This window comes from Phyllobates terribilis, unplaced genomic scaffold (genome assembly GCF_046119375.1).
Source record: "Phyllobates terribilis strain yellow unplaced genomic scaffold, ASM4611937v1 Scaffold_1__5_contigs__length_1240528914, whole genome shotgun sequence".
In the NCBI taxonomy this organism is placed as follows: Eukaryota; Metazoa; Chordata; class Amphibia; order Anura; family Dendrobatidae; genus Phyllobates; species Phyllobates terribilis.
In genome coordinates, this window is record NW_027362761.1 from 14,625,906 (window position 1) to 14,650,694 (window position 24,789).

A 24,789-nucleotide genomic window follows, 5' to 3' on the forward strand; every position below is an offset into this window, starting at 1 on the left:
GAGACGCAGTACAGCATCCATTTCTTTATGAATAGATCTACAAATACATTTGCAGTTCTGTAACATAGGAAACCGTAAATGGTCTCGGAATTACTGCTAATGTAAAAAAACGGATTGCTAACGGATGACAAGAAAAAAATTGTCCAAGTTTTCTGGATGAAACTGACGATTTCTTATACGGCCGTGTGAACTTAGCCGCAGTAGTCAGAATCCTTCTCCGATCACACCAGTGTGAGCGCTGATGACCACAGGACTCCCTAGACACCCTGTCATTGGAAAACCTTGTCCACAGACTATTATCATGATAATGGCTTATCAGTGATGTAGGGGGACACATCTTTTATGTGGAAGCCCACCTTCAGGCTGAAGAAGACATGTTTTCTAATCAAAGCGCATTCTATTCAGTGTCTGCTAAGAACAAAAGGAGCACTATTGTAGATTTACTGGGATGTAAAGAAAGAACACAGAGCTGTGCATAAGCTAATGGGCCCCTGGAGAGCTGGGGCCACACTGCCATTCTGACCCCAATGCTGCCCACTGTTACTGCTGCCCTCTTACTGATGAATGGACCTCATTTCATACCATCGCACAATGAACCTTCTATTGGATCAGCATATTGGGTGCAAATTCTTCTGCATCTGTTTTGCATTTACAATGGTTTATTAAGAAAGCATTTTGTTGGTTATTACATAATTATTCCACCATTGATCTGCATTTATTGCATTTTAAAGGCTTGAATGAATTAGTGCTTTGTTTTGGTGGATTTTTTTTTCTAATGTATAATTTTTAATTATTAAAATATGTTTTTAATTTTCTTATTTCGGTCTACTATTTCATCTTTATATTTAATAAAGCTAAATAAAAGAGACTGTCTCTTAGGTCTGTTTGTTCTTTAGAAATCTACTATATGCTATATACATGTACAGTTATTTTTCTTACTAATTTGACATTCCTGTTTCGTTCTTTTTTCCAGGATTACTGAATCCCAAAGTCAGCAGGACAGATTGCAGATGATAGCGGTGAGTTCTTTATGCTTTTGTGTACAAAATTAGAAATTTGCAACTAAAAATAGATATGGTCATGCTCCTCACTGTGCGCTTCGTTGTGTCGATGACATGTAGTTTCATGTTATCGCCTGCAGGTGTCACTGTTGCATGACTTCATTATCAGTAACTATTGTACCACTCGAAATTGTGCAGATTTCTTCTCTAACCTAATCTTTTTTACAGTGGTTCAGTCTACCTGTATTACACTACATTTCCTATTACGCTTTGCTAAATTCCAGAATATTATATTGTATAGGGGCTGAGCTGCAGATTTTGGCAGCGACCACTAAACAGTTGACCTGTACTGTGCAGCTTCTCAACTGTTTACATCCATCTGATATTGGTTACTTATCCTACAGAGCGCTACAGAGTAGATTTTTGGGTGATCGATTGGGGTCTCAGGAAACAGACCTCCCCTGATCTACAGTACAAGTAAGTTAGGAAAAAGATATAAAAAAAATTAGATATAAAAAAATAATATTTCAAGAGACTCTATCCTACCAAGCTTCCTACTCCAGTTTTGATTAAACACCTTTTCCCTGCTGCAGCTCTGCTAGTCCTCTCATCGGTGAACTCCTGCTGTGCAGTTCTCCATATTCCTGAACTCTGGCTAGTACCGACCCCACACTATTGATTGTCAGCCTTTTTCTTTGCACAGACAGACTGTCGGCACTACACGACCGCCGATCGGTAAACCTTTACTGGTCGGCTTACACAGACAGACTGAAGTAACCGGCATGCACAGTGGGCATTGGCAGTCATGCTTCTGGGCAGTGCAGGTCCTGTTTCCTAAGGATGATGTACCACTGAGAAGAATGATTTTTAGCGTTGCACAAAAGATCACCTGACCCCATGAATGATCGGCAGCCTGTTTACACTGAAAGATAATCGTGAAATGAGTGTTTTTAAAAATACTTGTTCACGATTATCTTTTCAGTGGAAATGCAGCATTTTGCACAGTGTAAGCAGAAAGCTGTCAATCTATTGTGTAGGTGAAGTTAGAGAAGACTAGCGATAAAAGAGTGATATTATCAAAAGTCTAGTAAAGGGCCCAGTAAGTCACATATTACTGGAGTCAATGTCTCGCTCCCTATTTCATGCTGCCCTCAGATCTGGAGGCATAAACCTGGTGACAGATTCCCTTTAACTTCTTAGCAGGGCCATATTCAGTGTTCAGGCTGCCATAGGCACTTTAAATATTCACGCCCCCCTCAATTAGTGAAAAGGGTCAGTCACACAGCTATTTGGCAGACAGCTTTTTCTCCTGGCTCTCCCATACACACCGGGAATGCATGAAGATTCAAAGGGAGAGGGCAAGAATAGCATTTATTTTATGTTTTACTACTTTTTTACACAAACAAAAAGATTATTTGTATTGTGTTGCTGTGTTGTGAGGGCTATGACATTTTTATTTTTCCATTAAGTGAGCAACAAGCTTGAATTTTGGCAGATGATCCGTAGTTAACATTTGTACCATTTGAGTTCATATAATCCATATATGATTTTGATCAGTTTTTATTGGCAAGGTGAGCTGAAAAACCCCAGCAATTCTGGGATAAATTACTACTAGTGAGTAGTAGTATCGACCTAACGATCCTTCTGTGCACATGACTGCAGTCAGCCTAAATAGACAGACTATCAAACAAAAACTGCTCGGCTTGCATATAGCCAATCGGCGGTCATTTAACGGCCACTTGTCGGGAAGTGTAAAGCCACCCTAAGAGCCTTAATACTAAATATATAAACTTGTAATTGACAACAAGAATTGCAATACCTCAAGGTGTATTTCAATGTTGTACCCACAGAGGTAGTAATAGTCACACTGCTATGAAAAAATGATTAACACAACTTAGAATTGCTGGTAAATTGGTTAGTGTATCAAATATAAGGTCCAGCATATGCATGGAATTGATAAACCAGTACATTTTATTGAAGTCTACAACCATGACAATCTTTCTAAAGGCGCAAATATAAGTCAAATTCCAATGCCAGCTGCTGCGGCAGAGCGTTATCTGTAATATACAGCTGACTCCCAGCACAAATGGTGCAGGCTCAGCTCCTGAGCCTGTGTGACCTCTGTGCTAAATATTTACAGCGCTTGATGGTGCCAATAGGTTGGTTTCTTCCCAGCTAAATATCATTGTGATCTGTTAGGCTGGGTTTTCACAGGGAATTTTTATTGAGACTTTAATGATCTTTTTTGTGTTTGTTAAGTACATAAAAACCGCATGTGTTTTGCACAAAATTTAGTGATGCGTTTTTCACAGGTGAAAGGTACCAAACAGAATTGTTTAGTAACTGTGGCTTCTGCCCTTCCCCAACAAAAATAAATAAAAATGATGCAGTCACTATAGCCACCCTCAGGATTATGCGGCTACTGAGCAGTTACTGTGCCTTTAATGCTAAGTTCACATTAGTGTCCACAAAAAAATCATCCTTTTTTCTAGATGAAAGTCAGATGATTTTTATATCTGTATTGTAATTCGTATATCATTTATTTTTATACATCAGCAGTAAGTAAAATTTACAAGGCCAAAAACTGTCCGGCTCCACGCTGCCTAATTGGAACACGATCCTCTCTCTGAAAGATACCAGTATTGCTACTGGTCCGGTGTGGAGCAGTGAAAGGGAATGGAAATTTTTTTTTATATATTAGCTGGTGCCTCCCCTACCTCCCCACTCCCATACGCTGCCACCTTAGGCACTAGTCCTCCAGCCTCTAGTGGCTAATACGGCCCTGCTTCTTAGGAAGATGTTATAGGAAATGTTGTATTCAATGTTTTCATTATTGCATTCAATAGGTAGAATATAGCCACAGCACTGTAAGGCTATGTTCACATATTGCGTTTTTTTATGCTAATTTTCTGCTGCGTTTTACAGCATCAGCAAAGTCTATGAGATTCCAGAAATCTCATGCACACATTTTGTTTTTTGTTTGATCAGTATTTTGTGCTTTACATGTTTTTTTGCAGAATAGAGCATGTCACTTCTTTCAGCGGTTTCACCCATTGGAAGTAATGGATGGTGAAAAAATGCCTAGTGTGAGCATAGCTTCATTTATTTTTGTGATTTTACCATCCTGTCTTGGTTACCTGAGATGGCAGTTTGGATTAGGAGTTTAATTCAATTAGTGATGTGTACACAGTAAACATTGGCTCACCTAGGTGTGAGACTGAAGAATACCTGTGGCCCAGTGAGGTATGAAATTGCACAATCCCTGAGCAATTCAATGTCAGACCATAGTGTGAAAATAAATAGTGTCCTACAAACTCAATGCACTGCCAGTATCTTAGGTAAACTATTCCTGAACAATTCACCTACCCCCACTGTTACAATTGAAATTCTGGTTAATATGATTTCGCATGTCTTGCATTGGTGACTTGTGTTTATGCTTCTGTGGTAGAAGCAAAGCTGAACTTTAGGACCCTGAAAAACACACCAAAAAAACTCACAAAACAAACAAGGAAAAAAACAAGCAAAATCCTGAACAAACCTTCCTGGGAAGAGATCTGGTTTTGCCGCAGAAAACAAACACTGAAAAAACGCAATGTGTGAACATAGCCTAAAAATAGTATGGTGAGGTATTGCACAAAGCATTCTCTTTACTGCCCAGAAATACATGGCAAGATCTAATGTAGGTACCTGTACTCTAAATAGCAGCAACCTATTCCACAGTTCTATCCCAATAAGCCTCACATTTCCTTTTTTACACACAAATTAACACTCAAACCCAAAGTGTGAATGGCTTCTTATATAAATTGTTGTTAGTTATTGGAACTTTAGAGGAAACTGGAGAACCAAGAGAAAACCCATGCGGAAAATAGGAGAACTGAAAGTTATCATGCCTTCTGTTTTTAAACGGCAAGTTAAAGCGGTATTCTGGTCAGAAGAAGTTTATCCTGTGCACTTCTGTTCCTTATGTCAATGCAGCGGCAATGCACATACTGGGCTGCTGCTCCATTCATTCTGTACTGGTTTCTGGCATGCTGCAGAGAGTGAATGGCACAATGGTCAAGTATGTGCACCGCTGCTCCAGTCTGGCAATCGGTGGGGGCCTAAGTGGTAAGAACCACGAATCTAACAGTTATCAGTGTTTTTGCTACTCAGACAAAAAGTGAACGCTGCAGCCAATCAGCAGCCGCATTTACAGCAAACAGTCAGCAAACTGATTAACTTTATTAATATAAATCCTGAAAAATATTTATCATGTAGTATATCTCCTCTGCTGTAAGAGAGATTTGCATTTGTGTTTCTTCCCAGCCCCTACTTGGGCATCACTGCATTGAATCCTGATTGTACACAATGACATTAATGCAATATATTCATATTTTCCCTCAGGAGAAAAGACGACGTCAGGTAGAGATTGAAAACAAAAGACGCCAGTTAGAAGATGATAGGAGACAGTTGCAGCACCTCAAAGTGAGTTTAGCATTATCTATACCAAGATTTTGCATTTCTTCTCTCCTTTGTACTGTATTTGTATCGGCTGCACGTCTTGTTATTTTGGTGATTTAAATAGTTTTGTGTTTGACTTTCTGTTTGTCACTTTTCATCTGCAAGGACAGAACTAAAACCCATGTTCTTGTCACTTTGATTGCTTTTTTATGTTTTCTGAGTATTTTGTATTACCTACTGAGCCCTGTATAACCCTCCCACACCCCACACCACTGATTGGCAGCTTTCTGTGTACACTCTGCATAGGCAGAAAGCTGCCAGTAAGTGGTGGGGGTAAGATTATACAGGGCTCCTAAAAATGGAGGACTACATGGCTGCAGGTTTACTAGTCCTGTAGTGATAATATCCTGCTGATAAAACAGCGATTTTAGCAAAACTGCAGCAAGCAGTCCAGTAAGTGACACATAGCTGGAATCAGGGTCTCTGTCTCTACATTATGCTGGGCTCACATTAGATGGCATTAACCTGGTGACAGATTCCCTTAAAAACTGATGTACAGTTTAAAGTTTGGGGAGCTGCAGGGGAAGGGTGGTGGTAGAGCCTGAGACCCTGTCATAAGTGAATTGTGGATGTGTGAATCCAGTATGCTACACTGAGAACAATAGTTGAATTGGGATCAATAGCCACTTCTCTTTATTTCAGGCAGATCTATAAAATAGCAAATAGAATGGTAAATGTCAGAAAATAAACTATTTGTAGTGTTAAATGAGTATTCTCTCATATTAACAGTCTAAGGCTCTACGGGAGCGCTGGCTTCTTGAAGGAGCTCCTGCTTCCACCCCAGAGGAAGATGAAGCAACAAAGAAACAGATGCAAGAGGATGAGGTGAAAACCCAAGAGCTAGAAGACAATATCCAGAGGTATGTGGCTTGGCCATGCTACATCACTGCATACTGAAAGGCACTGCAAGTTGCAACGACAAACAGTCCAGCAGACTTGGATTTCTTCTGATGCCCCAGTGACTAGCTGTGCAGAAGGAATACACATTGCCTTTCATTATGGTGCCACAAACAAAGTTGCCAGGTAGCACCAACCTTATGCAACAAAAGATGAAAGATCCATAGTAAGAAAAGATCCAGAGTTTCAATGCTAGAACACTATGTACAGGTGAAATTTGACAATTGTGGAACTGTACAGGTAACATCTAATCTATAGGAGTAGTGCTGTCTGGCTCTTTAAATGGGTTGTCCAGGTTTTTCAAGAAAGACTGCAGTCACTCTGACAGCAGACTTGTGAATACTCACATCGCACACATCACAAGCTGTGAGGATTCTCCGGTGGCGAGACCGGGCGGTCATGTGACCACAAGTATATGATATGCATACTTCCGGACACATTCTGACTAGACATGCGCGGCCTCGCTCAGTACAAGTGAATTGAGTGAGGCATTTCAGGTCTAGTCGGAGTGTGGCAGGAGTATGCTTATTGCATACTGGCGGTCACATGACTGCTCGGTCTCACTGCCGTAACCAGAGAATCCTCATAGCACGTGCTGCTCGCATAGACGCACTGCAGACTTTTGTGATAAATCTGGACAATGCCTTTTAGCCCAGCTGGAGATTATGGAAATGTATCAAACAAATATTCATAAAACTGCCTTAGATTAGATCATGACCAAGATAATATACAGTAAAGCTAGCCACATATTAACTCTTCAATGAGTAAGCTATTTCTCCTAACATAATCAAGCTGATTTTTTTCAGTATAGAAAGGGGAATAACAAACTGCCTGTGGCCTGTGTTCTTTATGAGAAGACAGACATCTCTGCGGTGGCTTATCTCTGGGAGAACAATGCGATCAGCAGTCCGAAATCGGACATGTCTAATCGACATCCTCCCCGACAATCAGTTGGACGGTTCCCCCATACACATTTTAGTGTTGGCCGAACCCGTCAATATCGGCGGGTTCGGCCAACATTAGTGTAATGTGTAGGGGGCTTTAGAGGTGCCCACATTAGATATCTGTTGTTTGATTGTAGAATCTGCTGAGTTTTGGGGTGCCAGTTAATATTAATTAACAAGAGCTACTGGATCTTTAAAAGGGGATTTATTACAAATAGGATATTTACATACATAAGGGAAATCTAACTAAGGGACAAGGGTACAATGAAAGGGAAAAGGTAATAAGAGAGGGTGGTAGAAGATGGGAAGTTGGAAGCATTGTCTAACTAGCTTGGTGTGCTACCTTTAAATCAGTCAGACATAGCCCATACATTGCCCATCCCTGTAACACCTCCACAAAACACCATCCAATCAGGTCACAGCCTTTTGAGTTCTCCAGAAACATTCACATGGCTGCTGATGCAGACACTGTCCTGAAGGTGGCGTTCTTGGGTCCAGAATGGATAAGGGGGTCAAGGGTCAAACATGATTGCAGAGGTCTTAATCGTCCTGCAGATGGCATCCTTGCATATAGCTAAAAGGTCATTGTGTCAAAAAGACCTGAGGACAGGTTCATATTCCATTTAGGCTGGAGTCAAGATGTCCATCAAGAACAATAATTTGTAATCCAAACACCACAGGGGTTATGTACCTGTCAAGAGGCCGGACAAGATGTCCATCTCGCTTGTAGGTGATCTCTTTAATCTGTCAAAAGAATAAAAGGCACCACAGCACAGGACACACACTTGTCTTCCTGCCTCACAGGTTTTTCAACCCCATCCTTACAGCTCATGGTCTCTTTGATGTAGGCCTTTGGTGTTAACCAGAGTTTATGGATTCAATTATGAGCTCAGAGTTCTTATGATATATACATTGTCCATGTTGACTTCCAATATTGATCCTACCAATTTTGTTAGATCTGCTGGTGGTCTGGTGTCTGTGGGAGCCAAGCACATTACACTTTTAAAAGATCCATCCAAAATTGGTGGGTCCGGCTAATAAATTTCTAATATGCATTGTCTAGCAAGATAGATAGTGATTGATTGAATGGTTGTTTGCTCATCATGTCCGTAACAACTTTATTTAGCTTCAGACATAGTTACTTTTTAAAATAAGGAAATGTGGGAAGTGGCACCAAAGATAAAAAATGGATAGGAATAAAAAAAATAGGATTCATATTGGATTAAAACTAATACAGTCAGATACTAAAAATACTAAAATCTGGTGATATACGCTATGCAGATAGCAAAATGATTTAGATAATTGTGGGCTGAAAGCTATTATCCCCCGACTCTCACCACACCCATACATATGCATGCTGGACTGTTACTCCTGATATGGGGATGGTAGCAGGGTCATGTCATAGGATTAGTGGCCACTTAACAGCAATAACTGCAGTTTGCTGTAGGCCAGGGGTGGGTAATTCATTTTTCCAAGGATCCACATGAGAGAATCGCCGTTATGGATGGTCAAACCAACATGCTGAACCTAATTTTGCTCAACATGATTTTTAATTTTTTTATATTCATTTTATCACTTAATATTGAGAAGAATTAAAGGGAAGCTGTCAAGTTTAAAAATGCTATTTACCTGCAGGTAAATATCATTAAAATGCTGACTAAAAGGGCAGCTGCTGGGAGGAAATGGTCTTATATCCTCCTTGTAACCGCTAGCACTGAATCATAGGCTCGTGCACAGCGTGATTACAGTCATCGCTCACTATACCATATTATAAGCCACCACCTAAAGTAATAATGATAATAATAATCTTTATTTTTTATATAGCGCCAACATATTCCGCAGCGCTTTACATACATTATCATCACTGTCCCTGTTGGGGCTCACAATCTACATCCCCTATCAGTATTTTTTTGAAGTGTGGGAGGAAACGGGAGAACCTGGAGGAAACCCACCAAACATGTGGAGAACATACAAGCTCCTTGTTGATGTTGTCCTAGGTGGGATTTGATCCAAGGCACCGCTGCTAGGCTGCAGTGCTAACCACTGAGCCACCATATGGAGAGTGATGACTGTAACTGCTCCGTGTATGTGCCTATGACTGAAAAAGAGTAACGAGGAGGATTTAAGTTAATTTCTTTCTGGTAGTCACGCTTTCAGTAAGGCGGCCAGGTATAAAATTAATAAAATTCCCTTTAAGTAACAAGTTCCCTTCAATTGTGTGGACTAGCTGCTACTTGCTAATGCATGTTATGATTGGGCTTATTGTAACATGTATTCTTATCATTAGCAACTAATTAAAGCCATATAATTTTAATGAATATCTTATACATTTATAAAAAGCAGAAAATCCTACTGCTTCTGTTATTCAGCTATAATTATGTATAATAAGTATAAATGTACCTGGATCAACAGCTCTCCCCACATACAGTATGATGGCCACTGTGACCCACACACTGCATGATGGTCCCCACACACAGTATGATGGCCCCACAGCCCCCTACATATAACATGATACCTCCACAGCCACCCAAACACAGTATGATGTCCCTCAGACCCTCACACACTTCTCACACATTAAAATGTCTCCACAGCGCTGCACACAATACCATACCACATAGTATGATTACAGTTTGCAAAGGCAATCGCTGTAATACCAACAGATGTAGGAGAGTCTAATTGTTTTCCAAAGTATTTCACCCCTTAGGCCGAGGTCCCACTAGCGTATGGCATCGGATGCGATATGCTAATGACACTCTGCTCCAGCTCCGCAGCGAGCGTGAGCCAAGTGTCAGTGCTCTGTGCTCCGATCCTCTCGCATGAGAGAATAACAGCACAGGTGCGGAGGAGACAAAGAAAGTAATTTCTCCATCTCCTCTGTTGCAGAAGTCGACGGGAATCGCACTGCACTAAGTTAAAATCTGAGCGCAGTGTGATGTTTCGCCCCCACCCAGAGACTTGTATGGGGGAGTGTGATCCTATTCTCACAGCCACTCGCAGCATGCTACAATTGTGTTCTCTTATGCCGAATCAGCATGAGAAAATAATCGCAGATATGCACTGCCCCATAGAATAACACTGGTCAGAGTGATCTCCGATTTATCAGATTGCACTCGTCCGATTTATATGCTCTTGTGAGCGAGCCCTTAAGGTGGTTTTCTAGGACATTGATATTGATGACCTACCCATAGGATTGGTCACAGCAGTCTTACCAGTCAGTTTATTCCAGTAGGCACCACGCTTCTTCAATTGTTTGCTAGACACAATTTGGTACATTTCATAGTGGCTGTGCCTGGTATTGCTACTCATTGCTCAGTCCTATTCAACTTAAAAGGACGGAGCTGCAAAACAGGGTACAACCACTACTAAATGCATACAGATGTGCCGAAACACTGTCCGACTCCCACTAATCATCAGTATCAGTCACAGAAAACCCTTTAAAACGTGCCATGAATTGGAAAAGAGACCTTTGAATTTTGTTTTCATCTTCTAGCATTAAAAGCTGTTGACCTTTTTGTCAGCTACAAGGAGTGCATCATCAGAAAATGAATATTAAATGTATTTTTTTTTTATAATTTTCCTTATCACTGTATTAAAAAAACTTTCACTTTTAGCTAAACTCATACTTGGAATGACAGAAAACAAATTTTTACACAGTAGATAATACAGGATCCACCATTCACAATAGGTTTTGTCACAGCCTACCTCCTCCCTCTCCCTTCACAATGAGCTTTGCTTTCATGAGATCAGAGCATACCTATAAAACGCTCCTGTACAAGTCAATAAGCCAGTTTATTGCTGCCTATGTCCATGGGACTTACTGTACAGAATAGGAAATATGAGTCTTCCCGACTAGACAGTTTTCCGTTTTTGTGCTTTCATTTTCTCTTCCCCCTCTTACAAGAGCTATAGCGTTTTTATTTTTCCATCATTATAGACATGTGAGGGCTTGTTGTTTGAGGGTCAGGTTGTACTTTTGAATGACACCATTCATTTTATCATGTAATACTGTAAAGCTGGAAAAAAAAAGTCTAAGTGCAACGAAATAGGGAAAAAAAGCACAATTTGGCAATTGTTTTTTGGGTTGTTTATGTACAGCTTTCACTATACGGGAAAACTGACCTGGCAATATGATTCTTCAGGTCAGTACGATTACGTAGATACCAAACTTATATATGGGTGGCGCTTCCATTGACACGATTCACGGATCTGAATTTAGTTCCTCTGCTAGAGAAATTTAAAAAGAAAATAGGCGCATGGTGCCAATTGGCTTTGACGGTGACGGGTAGAACTAACCTGATTAAGATGGTCCTTATGCCACAACTAATGTACGTTTTGCACAACTCACCGATATGGCTACCAGAAAAACGGTTTCAGGGTATTGATTCTATCTTCAGATCCTTGATATGGGGCAAGAGGCAGGCAAGGATTAAATTGGGAACGCTGCAAAATGGGAAGGAGGAGGGAGGATTGGCCGCACCCAATCCCTGGGTCTATTTCTTGGCAGTACAGGGCCAGCATGTCAGGGGATGGAGAGAACCCGATTGTGGAGGGGCAGCTTGCCGGATGCTGGTACATGTGTCGGGGAGACGCCCACTGGTCCATGCGTTAGAGGATGGTACCTTTAAGAAATTGGGAGCAATATATCCTACCTTAGGCTTGACTCAGAAGGTATGGGACACTATTAAAAAGATCAGGGGGGTGGACGGGCTGACTAAGTACTCACCGGTGTTGGGCAATGAACATCTGCCGGAACTTAATAAGCTGTGTCAAATGGGCAATTGGAAGGCGCAAGGAGTGAGATATGTGTGCCAGCTGCAGAGTGGAACGGACCTGAAGACCTTTGAGAAATTGAGAGAACAATTTGATTTGCCTTTGGTATGGGGATTTCAATACTATAGGCTTCGACATGCTTGGAGGGCACAGTGTGGATTGGGAGCCATGACGGTTCAGGGTGACATTGTACTAGACTCTGTATGTATGAAGGGAGGGACGAGGGGAGTCATATCGAGCTTATATCATGACCTACTGCACTCCTATCTGGGGGGAAATCACTTCATTGCAAAGAGTAAATGGGAAAGGGAGGTGGGTACATTCACAACAGAACAATGGGAGGCAATTCTAGAATATGTCCCGAAGATCTCTCTAAGCGAGCAGGCACGGATCTCCCAATTATACATAATACATAGGACATACAAAACACCGCTGCGCCTGTACAAGGCGGGCTTGAGGGGAGATTCCAGTTGCCCTAGATGTGGCACGGACCAGGCCGGACTGCTACACATGCTATGGTCATGCCCACGGCTAGTGGCTTATTGGTTGGTCGTTGTTAACAAAATTGAGAGGGCTTATACATGTACAATTGACAGAAACCCGGTGCTGTGTGTTTTGGGGGAGGTGGATGGAATACCTGTCTCAGAACATTACAAAGTGGCGATAGCGCGATTGCTATATGTGGCACGCAAACTAATAGCACGAAAATGGACAGATTCGGAACCCCCCACTAGGAGGGAATTTATTGCTCAGACACGTACGGTAATGCATTTAGAGGAAAGCATTTACAGGCGGAGGCATGGAGAGAGAACTTTTGGGAAAATATGGTCCGCATGGATGGCGGTAATATGATTGTCAATGTTCCCAGGTATGCCCGGCATAAGGAGTATTGGCGGGAGGGGGGAGAGGGTTTTGACTGTATTACTACACGTTATGTGAATTGTTATATGTATATTGATAACTGTTTGCTGTAAATTTTTGAAACCTAAATAAAAATAATTGGTTTAAAAAAAAGATACCAAACTTATATAGCAATAATTTTTATTTCCATAGCACCAACATATTCTGCAGCTCTTTACAGTTAGGCTGTGTGCCCACTATACGTTTTTTAAGTGTTTCCGCAGCGGCAATTCCACTGCAGAAATGCTTAAAAAACGCTTGGTAGAAGGCCTGCCATGTTCCCCAATGATAATCCGCATGTGCTGTGCACATGCTGCGGAAATTTCCGCTGCTGATTATCATTGCGGAAAAAAACGCAGCACTACCAATTATTTAGCGTAATCGCGGTGTTTTCGCCGCCATTGACTTGCATTGAATCGCTTAATATCCGCATCACTAAATGTGCACATGCGGATATTAAGCGATTCAATGTTCGGATGGTACCCGGGTTTGGAGAAGAGGAGACTGTAAAAAAAAAGATTTTAAAATAAAAAAATTACATTATACTTACCTTCTGATGGCCCCCGGTCTCCATAGCGATGCGTCCTGGCTTCCCGGCAGCTCGCAATGGTCTAAAAGGACCTGCCATGTCGTCATTTAGTCATGTGACGGGTCACGCGACCTCTGACGTCGGCGGTCACGTGACCCGTCACATGACTAAATGACGTCATGGAAGGTCCTTTTACACCACCGCGAGACACCGGGGAGACCGGACGCATCGCATAAGGAGACCGAGGGCCATCGGAAGGTGAGTTTAATGTTTTTTTTTTATTTTTTACCATTTTTATTCTAAGCACTTTCCAAGTGATGCTAAAATCGCTTGGAAAGCACTTGTCAACCTGCATGCGGAAATGCAAGTGAAGAACGCTTCACATCCGCATGTCCCTGGCAGGAAAAACGCATGTACAATCCACATGTACAATCCGCATGTACAATCCGCATGTACAATCCACATGTACAATCCTCATGTACAATCCACATGGGTTTTTTCTGCCTGGGAGATGCAGAAAAGCTCAGGAAAAATCCAGAGCATTTCTGCATCGTGGGCACTTAGCCTTAAGTAGAGCCATGTACAGACAATAAAGACAATACAATATATCAGATTTCAACAGGTACAGGAGGGGTGAGGGCCCTGCTCACAAGCTTACAATCTATAAGGGAATAGGGGGTCATAATAGGTAGAACATGCTTGTTATATTCGGTCCAGCCATCATTGTAATAAGTAAGGGTTTTTAGATAGAGCTGCTTGATCCGGTCATCAGCCATGATTTATCTAAGTGCAGCTACGGTGTGCTATTGGGTGCATGGAGGATGTGGAGACAGATGAATAGGCAGGAGCAGATTAAGATTAACATTTAGAACGAGAGAAAAGGGGAGAGTTAGGTTAGTGAGTTGAGGTGATAGGCTTGTCTAAAGAGATATGTTATTAAAGCAAGCTTAAAAACATAGAGGCTAGTTATTAGTTGGATCTTTTGGGGTAGAGCATTCCAGAACACTGGCGCAGCACAAGAGAAGTCTTGGAGATGAAGGTGCGAGGTTCACATTATGGAGGAAGTTAGTCACAGATCTGTTACGGAGCAGAGGGCACAGGTAAGGTGATAAACCGGGATGAGATATAGGGTGGTGAAGAACTGTGAAGAGTTTGTGGGTGAGAGAGATAAGTTTGTATTGTATTGTTTATCGGATGGGCAACCAGTACAATGACTGGCACAAGGTAAAGGCATAAGTGAACAGAAATATGACCCTGGCTGCCATATTCAGGGCTGATTGAGAGGAAAAAGTTTGGTTAGAGGGAGACCGACCAGTAAAGAGTTGCAGTAGTCCAGACAAGAATGACTAAGAACGACAGAGTTTTTGCATAGTCATAAGTGAGAAAAGGTCGGTTTCTGGAGATGTTTTTAAGGTGCAGGTAACATGAGCTTGTGAGTGATTGGATATAGGAAATAAAGGAAAGTTCTGTGTCAAATATAACCCTAAGACAGCGAGCGTGTCGCTTGGGAGTTATGGTTGCTTAACTTATAGTTTTATTTTATTTAAGTGGTGAATAAATATTCGGAAATTTGTAAAAAAAAATTGCTTGTGTCGCCATTTTCCAAGAGCCGTAACATTTTTAATTTTCAGTCAATGGGGCTGTGTAAAGACTTTTTTTGAGCCCTGAGCCAATAAATTGTTGAATAATACAGCCATCATCTGCCAGCAAAGATGGGGGCTCCTTTCCTGAGCTCATACCAAAGTCAGGGTGCTGGCATGTAACATAACTGGACATAATGTCAGTAAGGGGTTAACCGGTTTACTTTTTCATGAATCAATAGTACACAAAAATAAGAAACTTTGTAATATATCTTATTAGAGAAATCATTTTTTTCTCCTTCTGGATTGATTTTTCATTGTCATTATTCTCAATTCACAGGTAAAATCTGTCCTCAATGAATACGGACTTTCCCATTACTGAGATAGGAAGTGGCAGTTGGTGCTTATAAAGTTCTATGGAGAACTGTAACTGTTATTTCAGGAGAACTTGCAGCAGAATGTCTGTCTGCCTCTTGCTCCTCCCCCCTCCCTCCTTCATAGAATTTTAAAAAGCACCAACTGTCATCTCGTATCTCAGTAACGAGAAGAGCTCTGATTTTACAGATTTCAATCTTTAATTGAGAGTGAAAGGTCAATCCAGTAGGTGAAAGAAGCAAATTTGCTCTTTTTTATGTGTACTATTGATCTATGAAATACAAGCTTAGTCGACAATGTGAAAATTCCAATTTTTTTTAATGCAAATTGTGATATGGAAGAAGAAAAAATTTTTTAAAAATGAAAAAAATAAATAAAAAAAGGTATTATTTGACGATACATTCTATTTAATTTGGTTTCTTTCACCCAAATAGACCTGCATTTTCCCCTAGTATTTTTGAGACAGGTGATTTATTCAATGCTATGCTTTCTATGGCTAAAATTTGCTGTAAATGGTCATTTCTCAGACTGTGTATTATAATGCTGACGATATCATAATAGTGCTTCTCCCAATAACAGAAGCCATAAGTTGTTCTTTAGCGTTCTGCAATATTAAAACATCATTGCTTCTTATTCCCCAGCCTGGAAAATGAAATCGAGCTACTAGAGACCGGCATGTCGAGCACATCCACCAAAGAGAGCTTAGCATCAGAGCCTGACAACCAAGAAGTGGCCAGAACAAACAAGGTGAGCGTCAGTGCTGGGCATTAGCTTTACATATAAGGCCTCTTTCACACATCAGTGTGTCTGGTACGAGTGGTGATAGTTTCCACACATACTGGAGACACTGACATAGTCCCATCCAAATCTATGGGTCTGCGCACATGTCATTGTGTTTCCTCGAACCGTGTGTCCGTGTGCTCCACACTTACATATGTCTGTTTTTTACACGCTGCACGGTCCGCAAAATGTCTCACTCTGAACACACAAGGATGATATCCGTGTGTCATCAGTGTGACGCGTACCAGCGCCTGGGAATCAGCGGTACAGTTAGCGCTGTTCCCAAGTGCCGGGTGCTGAAACCTACCCTCATCATTGTCTCTTGCTCGTGCTGTGATCAGCACGAGCAAGGGACAACGTTGGGAGTAGTAGTCTGCTCTCGCAGTGTTCTTGTGTAAAAATAAGACTAAATAAAATCCTTATACTCACCTGTCCGGAGATGTCCCCTGCTGTAATCCATCAGACCGCTGAAGCCAGGGAGAATGAGCCGCTCCAGCCAGCATGGCCCTGCAACTGAGCGGAGCTCACTGAGTGACAGGACACCGCTCCTGATCTCAGCGCAGCTCCGGGGCCCGCTCGCTAGAATGGCTCATTCTCCCCGGCTACTCGGTGTCAGCGTTCGGAGGATTACAGCGGGGGACATCTTCGCACAGGTGAGTATAAGGATTTTATTATTTTAGTCATCTTTATACATGGACACTGCGGGAGCAGACTACTACTCCCAACATTGTCCCTTGCTTGTGCTGATCATAGCGCGAGCAAGGAACTATGATGAGGGCAGCGTTCAACACCCGGCACTTGGGAACAGTGCTAACTGTACTACTGATTCCCAAACGCCGACACGTGTGCTCCTGATGCGGCACATAGGTGCCATACGAATATTTCCGGTACGGGTTTTTCTGGTACCGGAAATATCTGGACGTGTGAAACTGCCCTAACAGTGTTTCCTACCAATCCACGCACTGCACACATCACACCATGTTCTTAAAAGGTAACTATAATTTCCAGAAAATGACACAGCTCATCGGTGGGGGTCTCAGGATTCACTGAATTAGAACTATTTTTAACCATTTCAAGTATATAAAGTACTGTTTTACATAATAAAAATAGAGGATGTCTGCAAAATAGATGCTTTATGTCTTATTGGTAGTGAATATCTAAAGGAGGCTTGCTTTTCTAAAGTGTGGAAAGAATTAGAAACAGACTGATGACAAAAAGGGAAACATCACTAAATCTAAAAAATAATACACACACAAATACTTTAATGAAATAATGACTCCCCCACACTTTTCCTCGTTCACCACTTTATTAAAAAAGGAATAAATCCCACGCAGGTCCGCCATAGTCCACTGAATCCGACGTAGTCCAGCAATACGGACTAACAAAAACTATCGAGTCTCGTTCTTCATAGCCTTTGCTTACAGCCACTGTCAGGTCCCGCTGCGCAGCGCGAGGCCCGGCGATTCTGAAGAGCAGTGACGTCAGTAACATTACCGCTGTTCATAGCCGTCAGCGTGAGAGGGCAGTGTGATACCCGGAATGTCTGAAGAGCAGTAATGTTACTGAAGTCACCACTCTTCAGAATCGCCGGGTCTTGTGCTGCATGTGTGTGGGTTTTATTGTTTTTTTTTATTACTGGCTTAGTAAAAGGTGTGTCTGATAGACACCTCTCCATTACTAACACCAGGGCTTTAAGTCAGCTATGTTTTTGGACACTACATAGCTGACCTCAACCGCAAAAAACATTAATCCAATTGCCAAAGCACCAGGGCAATCGGGAACAGCAAAGGCAAAGCGCCAGAATTTGAGCATCTCAATTGATGTACCACTTATGGGGCGGCTGAGGGCTGGTATTTTTAGGCTGGGAAGGGCACAATAGCCTGGGACCTTCCCACCCTGATAATATCAGCTCACAGCTGTCTGCTTTACCATTGCTGGTTTAAAAAAATAGGGGGGTCCCCACATCATTTATTTAACCCCTTCACAACATGCGCCGTACATGTATGGCGCATGTCATGTCTCCTCCTTTGGGGAGCACCGCCCAGCGGTTGGCGTTCTTAGCAGATGAGCACTTTTGTTACACTGGAGCCCTGCTATGTGTAACACAAGCGATCAGATCATCACAGCTTCTAGTCTCCCATGGAGACTATTGAAGCAAGTAAAAAGTAGAAAAAAAAGTTTTTAAAAAAATATAAAATTTTAAATCACCCCCCTTTTGCCCCATTCAAAATAAAACAATAAAAAAAATACACATATTTGGTATCGCCGCCTTCAGAATCACCGATCTATCCATATATAAAAATAATCCGATTGGTAAATGGCGAGAAAAAACCTAAAAGCCAGAATTACAGTTTTTTGGTTGCTGCAACATTGCAATAAAATGCAATAACAGCCAATCAAAACATCGTATGTACACCAAAATGGTATCACTAAAAATGTCAGCCCAGCGCGCAAAAAATAAGCCCCAAACCGGCCCCAGATCCCGAAAAATGAAGACGCTATGGGTCTCGGAATATGGCACCATTTTTTTTTTTTTTTTAAGCAAACTTTGGATTTTTTTTTCACCACTCAAATAAAAAAAAAACCTATACATGTTTGGTGTCTACGAACTCGTAATGACCTGAAGAATAATAATGTCAGGTCAGTTTTAGCATTTACTGAATAAGGTAGAAAAAAAAGCAATTGTGGAATTTTACTTTTATTTGCGATTTCACTGCACTCTACAAGCTATCTAACCATCTATCTATCTAGCCCAGTGTTCCCCAACTCCAGTCCTCAAGAGCCAACAACAGATCAGGTTTTCAGGATTTCCTTAGTATTGCTCAGGTGATAATTCCATCACCTGCACAGTTAATAATTCCATCACATGGGCAGTTAATAATTCCATCACCTGCACAGTTAATAATTCCATCACCTGGACAGTTAATAATTCCATCCCCTGCACAGTTAATAATTCCATCACCTGGACAGGCAATAATTCCATCACCTGGACAGGCAATAATTCCAGCACCTGGACAGTTAATAATTCCATCACCTGGACAGTTAATAATTCCATCACCTGGACAGGCAATAATTCCATCACCTGGACAGGCAATAATTCCAGCACCTGGACAGTTAATAATTTCATCACCTGGACAGTTAATAATTCCATCACCTGGACAGTTAATAATTCCAGCACCTGGACAGTTAATAATTCCATCACCTGGACAGTTAATAATTCCATCACCTGGACAGTTAATAATTCCATCACCTGGACAGTTAATAATTCCATCACCTGCACAGTTAATAATTCCATCACCTGCACAGTTAATAATTCCATCACCTGGACAGTTAATAATTCCATCCCCTGCACAGTTAATAATTCCATCACCTGGACAGGCAATAATTCCATCACCTGGACAGGCAATAATTCCAGCACCTGGACAGTTAATAATTCCATCACCTGGACAGTTAATAATTCCATCACCTGGACAGGCAATAATTCCATCACCTGGACAGGCAATAATTCCAGCACCTGGACAGTTAATAATTTCATCACCTGGACAGTTAATAATTCCATCACCTGGACAGTTAATAATTCCAGCACCTGGACAGTTAATAATTCCATCACCTGGACAGTTAATAATTCCATCACCTGGACAGTTAATAATTCCATCACCTGGACAGTTAATAATTCCATCACCTGCACAGTCAATAATTCCACCACCTGCACAGTCAATAATTCCATCACCTGGACAGTCAATAATTCCATCACCTGCACAGTCAATAATTCCATCCCCTGCACAGTTAATAATTCCATCCCCTGCACAGTCAATAATTCCATCACCTGCACAGGTAATAATTCCATCACCTGCACAGTTAATAATTCCATCACCTGCACAGTCAATAATTCCATCACCTGGACAGTCAATAATTCCATTACCTGCACAGGTAATAATTCCATCACCTGCACAGTTAATAATTCCATCACCTGCACAGTCAATAATTCCATCCCCTGCACAGTCAATAATTCCAGCACCTGCACAGTCAATAATTCCACCACCTGCACAGTCAATAATTCCATCCCCTGCACAGTCAATAATTCCATCACCTGGACAGTTAATAATTCCATCACCTGGACAGTTAATAATTTTATCACCTGGACAGTTAATAATTCCATCACCTGGACAGTTAATAATTCCATCACCTGCACAGTTAATAATTCTATCACCTGGACAGGCAATAATACCAGCACCTGGACAGTTAATAATTCCAGCACCTGGACAGTTAATAATTCCATCACCTGGACAGGCAATAATTCCATCACCTGCACAGTCAATAATTCCATCACTTGCACAGTTAATAATTCCATCACCTGGACAGTTAATAATTCCATCACCTGGACAGTTAATAATTTTATCACCTGGACAGTTAATAATTCCATCACCTGGACAGTTAATAATTCCATCACCTGCACAGTTAATAATTCTATCACCTGGACAGGCAATAATACCAGCACCTGGACAGTTAATAATTCCAGCACCTGGACAGTTAATAATTCCATCACCTGGACAGGCAATAATTCCATCACCTGCACAGTTAATAATTCCATCACCTGCACAGTTAATAATTCCATCACCTGGACAGTTAATAATTCCATCACCTGGACAGTTAATAATTCCATCACCTGCACAGGCAATAATTCCATCACCTGGCAGTTAATAATTCCATCACCTGGCAGTTAATAATTCCACCACCTGGACAGTTAATAATTCCATCACCTGGACAGGCAATAATTCCATCACCTGGCAGTTAATAATTCCATCACCTGGCAGGTAATAATTCCATCACCTGGACAGTTAATAATTCCAACACCTGGACAGTTAATAATTCCACCACCTGGGCAGTTAATAATTCCATCACCTGGACAGTTAATAATTCCAGCACCTGGACAGTTAATAATTCCATCACCTGGCAGTTAACAATTCCATCACCTGGACAGTTAATAATTCCATCACCTGCACAGTTAATAATTCCATCACCTGCACAGTTAATAATTCCATCACCTGCACAGTTAATAATTCCATCACCCGGGCAGTTAATAATTCCATCACCTGCACAGTTAATAATTCCAGCACCTGGACAGTTAGTAATTCCATCACCTGAACAGTTAATAATTCCATCACCTGGGCAGTTAATAATTCCATCACCTGGGCAGTTAATAATTCCATCACCTGGACAGGCAATAATTCCATCACCTGGACAGTTAATAATTCCATCACCCGGGCAGTTAATAATTCCATCACCTGCACAGTTAATAATTCCATCACCTGGACAGTTAATAATTCCATCACCTGGACAGGCAATAATTCCATCACCTGGACAGTTAATAATTCCATCACCTGGGCAGTTAATAATTCCAGCACCTGGACAGTTAATAATTCCAGCACCTGGACAGGCAATAATTCCATCACCTGGACAGTTAATAATTCCATCACCTGGGCAGTTAATAATTCCATCACCTGGACAGTTAATAATTCCATCACCTGGGCAGTTAATAATTCCATCACCTGGACAGTTAATAATTCCATCACCTGGGCAGTTAATAATTCCATCACCTGGGCAGTTAATAATTCCATCGCCTGGACAGTTAATAATTCCATCACCTGCACAGTTAATAATTCCATCACCTGCACAGTTAATAATTCCAGCACCTGCACAGTTAATAATTCCATCACCTGGACAGTTAATAATTCCATCACCTGGACAGGCAATAATTCCATCACCTGGACAGTTAATAATTCCATCACCTGGGCAGTTAATAATTCCATCACCTGGACAGTTAATAATTTCATCACCTGGGCAGTTAATAATTCCATCACCTGGACAGTTAATAATTCCATCACCTGCACAGTTAATAATTCCATCACCTGCACAGTTAATAACTCCAGCACCTGCACAGTTAATAATTCCATCACCTGGACAGTTAATAATTCCATCACCTGGACAGGCAATAATTCCATCACCTGGACAGTTAATAATTCCATCACCTGGGCAGTTAATAATTCCATCACCTGGACAGTTAATAATTTCATCACCTGGGCAGTTAATAATTCCATCACCTGGACAGTTAATAATTCCATCACCTGCACAGTTAATAATTCCATCACCTGCACAGTCAATAATTCCACCACCTGCACAGTCAATAATTCCATCACCTGGACAGTCAATAATTCCATCACCTGCACAGTCAATAATTCCATCCCCTGCACAGTTAATAATTCCATCCCCTGCACAGTCAATAATTCCATCACCTGCACAGGTAATAATTCCATCACCTGCACAGTTAATAATTCCATCACCTGCACAGTCAATAATTCCATCACCTGGACAGTCAATAATTCCATCACCTGCACAGGTAATAATTCCATCACCTGCACAGTTAATAATTCCATCACCTGCACAGTCAATAATTCCATCCCCTGCACAGTCAATAATTCCAGCACCTGCACAGTCAATAATTCCACCACCTGGACAGTTAATAATTCCATCACTTGCACAGTTAATAATTCCATCACCTGGACAGTTAATAATTCCATCACCTGGACAGTTAATAATTTTATCACCTGGACAGTTAACAATTCCATCACCTGGACAGGCAATAATTCTATCACCTGGACAGGCAATAATTCCAGCACCTGGACAGTTAATAATTCCAGCACCTGGACAGTTAATAATTCCGTCACCTGCACAGTTAATAATTCTATCACCTGGACAGGCAATAATTCCAGCACCTGGACAGTTAATAATTCCAGCACCTGGACAGTTAATAATTCCATCACCTGGACAGGTAATAATTCCATCACCTGCACAGTTAATAATTCCATCACCTGCTCAGTTAATAATTCCATCACCTGGACAGTTAATAATTCCATCACCTGGACAGGCAATAATTCCATCACCTGGCAGTTAATAATTCCATCACCTGGCAGTTAATAATTCCACCATCTGGACAGTTAATAATTCCATCACCTGGACAGTTAATAATTCCATCACCTGGACAGGCAATAATTCCATCACCTGGACAGTTAATAATTCCATCACCTGGACAGTTAATAATTGCATCACCTGCACAGTTAATAATTCCACCACCTGGACAGTTAATAATTCCATCACCTGGCAGTTAATAATTCCATCACCTGGCAGTTAATAATTCCATCACCTGGACAGTTAATAATTCCACCACCTGGACAGTTAATAATTCCACCACCTGGGCAGTTAATAATTCCATCACCTGCACAGTTAATAATTCCATCACCTGCACAGTTAATAATTCCATCACCTGGCAGTTAATAATTCCATCACCTGCACAGTTAATAATTCCATCACCTGCACAGTTAATAATTCCATCACCCGGGCAGTTAATAATTCCATCACCCGGGCAGTTAATAATTCCATCACCTGCACAGTTAATAATTCCAGCACCTGGACAGTTAGTAATTCCATCACCTGAACAGTTAATAATTCCATCACCTGGGCAGTTAATAATTCCATCACCTGGGCAGTTAATAATTCCATCACCTGGACAGTTAATAATTCCATCACCTGGGCAGTTAATAATTCCATCACCTGGGCAGTTAATAATTCCATCACCTGGACAGTTAATAATTCCATCACCTGGGCAGTTAATAATTCCATCACCTGGACAGTTAATAATTCCATCACCTGGGCAGTTAATAGTTCCATCACCTGGACAGTTAATAATTCCATCACCTGCACAGTTAATAATTCCATCACCTGCACAGTTAATAATTCCAGCACCTGCACAGTTAATAATTCCATCACCTGGACAGTTAATAATTCCATCACCTGGACAGGCAATAATTCCATCACCTGGACAGTTAATAATTCCATCACCTGGGCAGTTAATAATTCCATCACCTGGACAGCTAATAATTTCATCACCTGGGCAGTTAATAATTCCATCACCTGGACAGTTAATAATTCCATCACCTGCACAGTTAATAATTCCATCACCTGCACAGTTAATAATTCCAGCACCTGCACAGTTAATAATTCCATCACCTGCACAGGCAATAATTCCATCACCTGGACAGTTAATAATTCCATCACCTGGACAGTTAATAATCCCATCACCTGGAAAGGCAATAATTCCATCACCTGGACAGTTAATAATTCCATCACCTGGGCAGTTAATAATTCCATCACCTGGACAGTTAATAATTTCATCACCTGGGCAGTTAATAATTCCATCACCTGGACAGGCAATAATTCCATCACCTGCACAGTTAATAATTCCATCACCTGCACAGTTAATAATTCCATCACCTGGACAGTTAATAATTCCATCACCTGGACAGTTAATAATTCCATCACCTGGACAGTTAATAATTCCATCACCTGCACAGGCAATAATTCCATCACCTGGCAGTTAATAATTCCATCACCTGGCAGTTAATAATTCCACCACCTGGACAGTTAATAATTCCATCACCTGGACAGGCAATAATTCC

The 24,789-nt window shown here is 41.3% G+C and overlaps 1 protein-coding gene across 3 annotated transcripts in view; it reads left to right on the top strand.

Annotated features, from left to right (window-relative positions):
• The window catches only part of PALM (paralemmin), a 157,388-nt gene that overhangs the window by 61,618 nt on the left and 70,981 nt on the right, over positions 1-24,789 (top strand). For all 3 annotated transcript variants that reach the window (XM_073655134.1, XM_073655130.1, XM_073655141.1), the window contains exons 2-5: positions 974-1,019; positions 5,385-5,465; positions 6,231-6,361; positions 16,138-16,243. In XM_073655134.1, the coding sequence (XP_073511235.1) occupies positions 974-1,019; positions 5,385-5,465; positions 6,231-6,361; positions 16,138-16,243 (364 nt within the window). The remainder of the gene's footprint in view (positions 1-973; positions 1,020-5,384; positions 5,466-6,230; positions 6,362-16,137; positions 16,244-24,789) is intronic.